This window comes from Wasmannia auropunctata, unplaced genomic scaffold (genome assembly GCF_000956235.1).
Source record: "Wasmannia auropunctata unplaced genomic scaffold, wasmannia.A_1.0 LD335985.1, whole genome shotgun sequence".
NCBI classification, from domain to species: Eukaryota; Metazoa; Arthropoda; class Insecta; order Hymenoptera; family Formicidae; genus Wasmannia; species Wasmannia auropunctata.
The window spans coordinates 624,895-634,038 of record NW_012026905.1 but is presented as its reverse complement, the minus strand read 5'-3'; the positions used below and the strand labels follow the sequence as shown (position 1 = coordinate 634,038).

The following is a 9,144-nucleotide window of genomic DNA, read 5'->3' as shown; positions in this document are numbered from 1 at the left end:
AGAGAACAAAAAATATAACACTTGCTTCGTAAAGTAGATTTACGTTTCCTGTTTCTCTTAATTTCTATTTCTTTTTCAATAAAAGTTTTTCACGAAACAACCGTTAATTGCGAAATGACTGCAATGTGGAATAATCTCTCTTATTGCCGAAATCTTCGTCGAACGAACGAGTTGCGTGTCTTTGATTTAATCTTCGTCGCTGAGAATTAACTTCTAATTGAGACGCGAGATTAAGTGAGACATTCTATATATACACGTATGTACGGGCACGGGGATGTATATGCGCTAAATATTATATTCACATAGATGTCTTGGCATGCACCATCACTCTACTCACATCAACAATCAAGAATTGATTTAGCAAAGTAGGAGCCACTCTCACGAGATATACGGAGATTTCAATTTTAATTACTTGAATGATCGAGCGATAGAGACGTTAAATCCCCCGGCGGTCTGTTCGTTAATAAACGCGGTTTTTACGAAACATATTCGCGAAAGAAATTGACTTGGATTTGAGAAAAGGAAGATGTTGCCAAAGCGTGGGAGAAAGTTGTTTCTATCTAAATGCATCCGGCGAGAAAATTAAATTCTTATCTGACTCAAGACTAATCTATCTCTACGCGCGCGAATTTGGATGCTAACGTTGTAAAATAAGAAATACAAACTTTTTACGAAAAAGAAAGAAATTCTCTTGTATACAAGCTCGAAAAATCGTGCATGGATGCATTAAGCAGAAAGAGAAACTTTCGTTCGGACCGAAAAATCGAGCATGCAGGTCGTCACGTGGGAAGAGCAAGAGGCTCCATTGTCCCATTGACGTGCGTGCGTGCATGCGTGGGCACGCGCGTGTACCCGCGTGTATATCTCGCTACGCATCGCGCGAACACACTTTCACTGCTCCCGCTTTACGTTTCTCCCGAGAAAACAAGCCGATCTAATTAACCCGAGCCTCGGCACCTTCCGGCCGTGAACTCGACAATTTAAGTGACCGATAAGAAGTGCTGAAAATTAATTACTTTCTCAGACCGATTAAGCAAATAGAACAGTCGCATTAATCTATCTATATATTTACAGTAAGTCCGTACACAATCCAGTATACATTCAGAGAGAAAACATGTGGCAGCGACTGCAGAGGCGACAATTATACATGTTTTGTATATAAAATTAATGTGCATAACTCAATAAACTAATTTATACAAAACTATTTTATAGTTTTATAGTTAACGCAACTATAAAATAGTTGCAACAACTACAAAACTGTACAATAGTTTATTGCGACTATAGATATTGCAACTACAAAATAGTTGCAACACCTACAAGACTATAAAGTAGTTTATCGCCATTATAAAATAGTTCAAAGTTTATTGCAACTATTTTACAATTTCGATAACACTAAAACTATAAAATAGTCTGTTTTTATTATAATATATTAGTTTATTCAATTGTATACATTAATTATACATAGAAAACTACGCACAGTTGTCGCTTTTATAGATACCGTCTTTTTCTCTCGAGTGTATATATTTCTTGACTCCCAATAAAACTGCAGTAAACTCTGTTCAATTTGGTGTATAATTGATTAATTAATTGCAATTCAATAAATGATCCTCCTATAGCGCTAATTCAAGTGTAATTTAGTAGAAGAATAGTGTACCTTATATATGTAATTTGTTCGAGAACCCTATCGAAGTACCAAAATTCAGTAGAAAAATATATGAACAGCAATTATGTATATAGCACAGTATAGTATAATTTTTGAAACGACTATCTCATTGTCCATCCAACTGCATGAGTGTCAATTGTTAGTTCAAACGAGTTTCGCGAATAGCTCAGAAAAAGATAATTGGGGTCTTTTCTATTACATCCTAGCATGGCAAATATTTTTTTCATCAATCCAGTAACATTTACAGTCTGTTTTTACATATTTTGTTCTGCGTATCCTTCACGTATCTCGATAACAATACGTGCGTTTCCCATTACATATTATACGTACATCTTTTTCTCTCTCCTGTCAGTTTGATTAAATTTAAATCTCTCTTGCTTTTCAATAAAACGATTTTCCAGCCGATGAGGCGATAGAAAAGACCCGGTAACTGCTCTTACTGTTAGCGGCGTCGTTAGTATACTGTCAGAATTAGCCGTACAAATAAACTGCACAGTCTGTTAGTTGTTAGTTGGCCAATACTCGTCGTTATGACGATATAGTATCGCGATTGGAGAAATCGTCTCTGCTATCGATGTGTCGTTTTTTTTCTGCTGCGCGCACTCGAACGGACGGTATTATATTTGCCGGTCGGCAGCCGAAACCCGGCGCTGACAGCAACAAATATAGCGGCAATTAGTTGTGATAAAGACAACACCACCGCCACCACCACACCGCCACAACCACCACTCTCTTTCTCTCTCTCTCTCTCTCTGTTTCTCATTCACTCACTCACTCTCTCTTTCTCTTTATCTCCGAGCACCACCAAACACTCGACTGCTATCAGCCTGCCATCAGCAAGCATGTTGACTCAATTTTTCGATATATACATATATACATATATATATATATATTCTTGTGATCTATACGTATATATTTATATACATATATCGACATGTATAGCCGTGTACTTTTCACGTATGTGTACATTTTATATATGCTCTCGCGTCTCTCAGCACCATATGATTCACGTACATGCACACAGGTGACGTAATGTTGCACGCAAAAGGAAAAGCGGAATGGAAAATACAATACGGAGTCGAGTCGAATTCGCAAGGAAAACGGAAAAGCTGAAGAGCTGTTTCGTTATTTCATTATCGAAACATACCTCTCCGTTTTTCTGTGTGATTACATCTACAATTAAATCAATGATTAAATCTACCCCAATGAAAGTGAGAATTCCAATTAAAGTGAGAAAAGTATAAATTGCCTATTGAGATGTCTCCCTGACATTGAGATATACCTTCTTTGTTACTAAAAGGTTTGCCATACGAGTCAGATAATGACAAAGATAATAGATACTTCATTAAGATATCCTTCTATTTCTTCGCTATATTATTCCCGTTTAACTTTTAGCACGCTAGATAAAGCATGCGAGATGAGAAAGCATCGAGAGGGTAGATAGAATGCATTTCGAGAAAAAAGATATACATTTATATATGTATACGCATCCGTTTTTTTTTTTCAAACACACTTTTCTCTATCAGCTTCCGATCAGTACTTTCGTATTTTACGGATAATGAAACGGTCTCGCGGAGAGACGCGTTTTAGTATTTTACTATGGATCCGTGGATTACCACGGATCGTTTGCAGATCTCTTACGATACTTATATCTCTCGGAAGCTGCGTGAAGACTACCAGAACGCTCTTCCACTGCAGCGTGCACGCGAATATGCTAGCATAAGCCTTTTTAGCTCTTATGTGCTATCGTCGTGCGTGCGTGCGCGCGTGTGTGTGCGCGTGTATGTGTGCACCGAAAATGACATTTCGGGTACGCGACAGCAGCTACGTTTAATTTGTGAAAGTCATTAAAAAATGGAAAGGCGCGTACGCTCACAGCATCGTTTTCTATAAAATAATTGAACAAGATAATAAATATAATTCTCAAGTATTACGATATCATTATTGTAATTTAAACAATTAAACAAAATTTCATAATTCAGATAAAACTTGGAAGTTTATGTTTAATTTATTATAATCACAATTTTACTTTTATTTGAGTATGCAGTTCAGTAAAATAAAGAAAAATCGATAACTTTGGGATTTCATAATTCATATATGATTAAAAACATTTTATTTCTACCGAATGTATTTATTAGTCTTACTTTGAAGTATGATAATGCAATATGATGTTTCAAAGATATGATTCGCGATACGGTCGAAGCGCAAGTTAAATGGCTTCTGGTTGCTGGCGCGTATCCGGCGAGATGGCCGGAGAAGGGGCCCGATGCTCGATTACCGCCGTTCGAATGCAAGTTGTGCCCGTTCCAGGAGCTCGCGCACAAGCTCTCGCGGAGCTTCGACATGCAGGAAGCGCAGCTGCTGGAGGAGGGCGGCTCCGGCGGCGGATCCGCCGTGGGTGGGACCGCGGGGGGCCCGCCGCGGCGGCATCACAGCGTGCAGCGGCTGACCCGCAGCGAGATGTCGGAGCGGCGGGAGGAGGACGGCGCTCTGGTGGTGCCCGATCACCAGGGTAATCTGCGGATCACCGTGAAGAAGACCAAGTCGATTCTGGGCATCGCCATCGAGGGCGGCGCCAACACCAAGCACCCACTGCCCCGGATCATCAACATACACGTAAGTTTCGCTCGAGAAGCTCACTCTTTAACTCCCTATAACTCCCGCGGCTACCTAACACGCGAGAGGATAAATTAGAGCAAAACTGGGAAATGTTGGATCAAAGGGAAAATTGAAGCGAGACCGCAAGAAGTTGAATTAAAAGTTAAAGTAGAATTAAGGAGGTAGATTGGATTAGGTATAGGAAAGCTATAGAACGAAAGTGGAGAACGTTAATTTAGAGTAGAAATAAAAGAGGCTGCATATCAGAGAGGGGTGTATATTGGAGATTAGGGTAAAGCCACAGATTTTGTGGCTACGTTAGGAGAAAAGTGAGGTCAAGGAAAGTCGAGCTAGAGAAAAGTTTGATTAAAATTACATATAGGTTTAGAAAGAAATTAAAAAGGAATTAGAGCTACAAATGAAGTATAAGGAGCTATTAATATTTCAGATGTAACTGTCTGTGCTTTACTAAGATGCAAATCAATAACACGTTCTTATTTTTTAGTTTATTTTAAGCGTTCATTAATTCGAAATGTAATATCGTCCGATATACAAGATGGATACTAACAATAAGTGTAAAAAATTTTATGGGGTGATTTCTTATATAAATTCAAGAAAACATTATATGTCCAAAACGGTTTAATTTTAAAAATATAGGACGTCATAACTAAAGAAAAAATTTAAAATTTAAAAAATTTTAAAAACTACTCAGGTTATTTTGGTGAAGCTTTGTATATGTTTCAAGTTTCATCAAAATAATTCGAGTGATTTCTCGAAATTTTTTGAAAAAACGAAATTTTTCCTTCAACCGTTGAAAGAAAATTTTCGTTTTTGAAATTTTTGTAAAAAAAAAGAGAGAAATTTTTCCTTCAACACTTTGTATTCAAAACTAAACTGTTTTGGACAAATGGTCATATTAAATTTTCTTGAATTTGTGTGAAAAATCATCCCTTAAAATCTTGTGCATTACTTAGTATCCACCCTGTATTTGTGGTCCTAAAAATTAAAAAAAATATGTTTTCTTGAGATCAACTATACAAATCGTTTCTTCTCATCTGGCTCATTCTACATAAATATAATTATGCGCAAAATGGGGAGTTAATAACGCCAATTAACATTTACTCAATCTTCTTAATGAAACATATTATGGCGAAATGTATGTTTTATATTACGTGATGCGGTACCCCCCAGGCATTTAACTTAAATGAAGCTCGGCTTCATCGAAACGCGCGATTAATATGCGTCGGGCGAATTTATCGCCGGCGCCATTTACGGTGGCATAAACAATATTACGCTATAAACGTGACTAACGCATACGGTAATTCGTTGCAGGACAACGGAGCAGCTTACGAAGCTGGCGGCCTCGAAGTCGGACAGCTCATCCTCGAGGTCGATGGTCAAAAAGTTGAAGGTAACGCCAGCAAGAAAATGCAATAAATCTGTGTAAAATATTGCACATGTATATATTTTTTTATCACAGTAATAATTCCATTATTGTAATTATTTACCTTCGCAAAGCTGAGATTTCAAAGCGGAAAGACGATCTTTTTTACCAATAATGACAAGATCTAATTAAATAAATTAAATTTGGTAATAAAAGAAATTATGCAATAATATATTCGATTCGGAGCAAAATAAAAACAATACGCGGGTTTAAAAAAAACATTATAAGTTTTACGCAGCCATAACGTGGGCCTAGAAATAACGTTAAACTTAATTCTCTGAGCGACGCTTAATTCTGCGTTACTTGCAGGGCTTCATCATCAAGAGGTCGCGCGACTGATCGCGGAATCGTTCGCGCGCCGCGACCGTAACGAGATCGAGTTCCTGGTGGTGGAGGCGAAGAAGAGCAATCTGGAGCCGAAGCCGACGGCGCTCATTTTCCTGGAGGCGTAGCAGGAATCTCCCACCTCCGAGCCGGAGCCGCCATAGCCCAACCTGGCCAAAGCTCGGCCGGCGACGGTGATCCAGCTCGAACGTCGCCGCCGTTGAAGATCCGATCGAGACCTAAAACTATATGCCACGGTTCGTCAAATCGTACAAATCTCCCGAGGATCTCCGGACCTTGGAGAATCTCTATCCTCGAGGGGGACTAACGGGGATCGCCCTCGAGTTTCTCGACTCGGATCGCCGAGCTGTCGGTCGGCTGCTAATTGATTAACCTGGCCCTGGTGGTGGGAAACCCTTCACTTCACCCCCGCTTAACGAAACAGCACCTCGAAGACACGCACTTCGACGGAAGAACAAGCGAGGTCGCCGGAAAGAGAGAAAGAGAGGGAGAGGGAGAGAAAGAGGGAGATTCCGGGTCCGGCGTTGCCAGATCCTGATCTTGAGCCTTCCCTTGGAAAGGCTCGTAAAACGCGAGTTACCGCCGTTACCAACGGGGACAAAGGGATCCTGAGAAAGTTCCTGGACTCTCGCGCTGAAGTAGCTGGAGTCGCAACCCCTACTCCCGCTCGAACTTTCCTCTCCGACGCGCGCGAGCGCGCGCGCGCGAAATTCGCAAAATCGGCACGGGACTGCCGCGATGACGAAGTTACTCTTACTTGTATATATACAATACATACCGCTGTACATATACTTCTTGTATTAACAAACAAAAACGCAGTTCGATAGGAAGCAAGTTAGCTGACGTATTTTCGAGAGCACCGGGACACGTGTACATTCAGGCGGATTTCTGGCAACGCCGTTTCCCGAGAGAGTCTCTCGAGTCACACTGAGAACTGTTCACCAATTAATTGCGCGATCGTACCACGTCGTGGACGCCAACTGCGATGTAACGAGAGACGCGAGAGCTGTTACATCCCTCGGAAGATGAAGCGCAGAAAGACAGGGAGGAAGAATATATTTTATTTTTCAACGATTACACACATCGCTGCGTCGGTGGTTACCTCAAGGTTACTGTAAAACGAATGGATGGATCGCGCAATGTGCCAAATTAACTAACGCAAGCCGTTTACATGTACTAATAAAGCTACTAATCGATAAGGGATCGAAGTGGGAAAGATAGGGAGGGGGGATGAATTCGGCGGAATATGCGCGAGGAAGTGCGACGAGGGAAGGGCGCGAACCTACATGCTCACACGGTGTAGTTGCGTGAATGATTACCTCACAGACACACACATACACACACGCACACACACACACAGACGTTACACCCACGCGCTCGACACAGATATAAATATATAATATTCGCGCGAAATCCGTATTTTGACGGAAGGCGCGAAGTCGCGTCGCCCGTCGGCCCGAGTCGAGATTTAATCCGCGCCTTTGATTAATTACGAGAGCTTACGGGTGATGTTTCTATCCGAAAGGTAGAAGGACGTTAAGTTCAAAAGCTCATTATATCGGGAGAGGCTTAGCGAGAGAGCTTCACAATTGCGAGCGCGCAACTTTCAATATGGGAGGAGGATAAATATAAAGTAATACTGGGTGAGGAATGCAAGGCGAATTAAAATCGATCAAATAATGTGGATTAAATAGATACAAAATTCATATTTAAAATAAAGCAAATGTGAAATTTTTGTATTGTAAGACAGCGTAAAAGCTTCATCCTATTTAAGAAATTGCTTTATTTTAAAATACGCATTCCACAATTCTAGCAATTTTTTATCATAATGTGGACTTGATTTTTTCGTCGTATTGACCTTTTCAATTTGGGAATTTTTACTAGTTATATATCTAACGGTTACGAGCAACAGAGATTGTGACGTATAATTTCAGGAAACTTCCTTCTACTTCTCGAATACAGTCCTGTTGATCAAGATTCTCGTTAATTCGAGTGATTAGGTGTCGTTCGGCTGGTCCTCGAAATCGCGCCTAATACCGCTTAATAGTCTGTTAAATGTTATACTGTATAGATTAACGTTGACGTAGTTGATAGACATTGATCGGACGTCGCTAGGACGGTACGCGTTGTTCGTTTATTGCGTTGTCAGTTGTGTGTTAGAAGATTTCAAACCCCTCGGGTATGCGGTATATTTCGCGGACAAATGTTCGCGTGCAATTTCTTCAATTTAATGTCATTAATTTTAACGTAATTACGTTTCACACTGAATAAAAATTTTTAATCAAACGAAGAATTCCGCTGTCTTGTTGCGGAAATTAATCTGCAAAAGGTGTGGTCAATCTTTCCACCAATATTTAAAAATTACCAGTGTCTTTCTTAATTTATCCCGTAACGTCTGTGATAAAAATTAAGTTTGAACTTAGAGAACAAACGAGAATCGATATTTAATATAAATATCAAAATAGAAAGTGTACAATAATATAATACATTTTTGAGACAACTCGTGCGCGCAAATATATCGTGACCCGAGGTAGGAGTTAATGATAATATTTTTTTGACTGTCGAGTATATGGCCGAAGTGCGTCGATGATCGTCATCGAAGCGGAATTAACGACGATCTTGACCGAGATCGGAGACGACTGGCGTCGACTTGTTACGTTGCTGAACCGTTGTTGAGGCTTAAAAGAAGTATATTACGTACACACCTATGGTACACATATTTATACATGTACATAATAAGTATTATGGTATGAAAAACTACCGTAGTGGAATTGCAAATCGTACCTAACTACCGGGCGTCAAGCGTCTCGCCGAAAGGAGAATTAATTTAAAGGTAAAAAAAGAAGAAAATATTAAAAAAATAATAAGAGGACGGTATTTTCGAAGAGAAACTATAAGCTTAGAGAGAGAGAGAGAGAGAGAGAGAGAGAGAATGAGTACGTACGTATAGTAAGGGCCTGATCGAGTTCGAGTATGAGCGACGGGAAATCGCGGAGGATCCTGAGCGAACGGGAGGATCTCGAGAAGATCCTCCGACAAGTCTCTGATCCTAGGAAAAAGACGACTACATGTCGAAGACAAGATGAATTTTTAT

General features: G+C 40.1%; 1 protein-coding gene across 1 annotated transcript in view; it reads left to right on the top strand.

Annotated features, from left to right (window-relative positions):
* Positions 1 to 6,157, top strand: part of LOC105454438 (whirlin) — a 68,032-nt gene extending 61,875 nt beyond the window's left edge. Inside the window, exons 13-15 of the mRNA XM_011697047.1 lie at positions 3,974 to 4,279; positions 5,594 to 5,672; positions 6,015 to 6,157. Coding sequence (XP_011695349.1) covers positions 3,974 to 4,279; positions 5,594 to 5,672; positions 6,015 to 6,157 — 528 coding nt within the window. The remainder of the gene's footprint in view (positions 1 to 3,973; positions 4,280 to 5,593; positions 5,673 to 6,014) is intronic.
* The last annotated feature ends 2,987 nt before the right edge of the window (positions 6,158 to 9,144 follow it).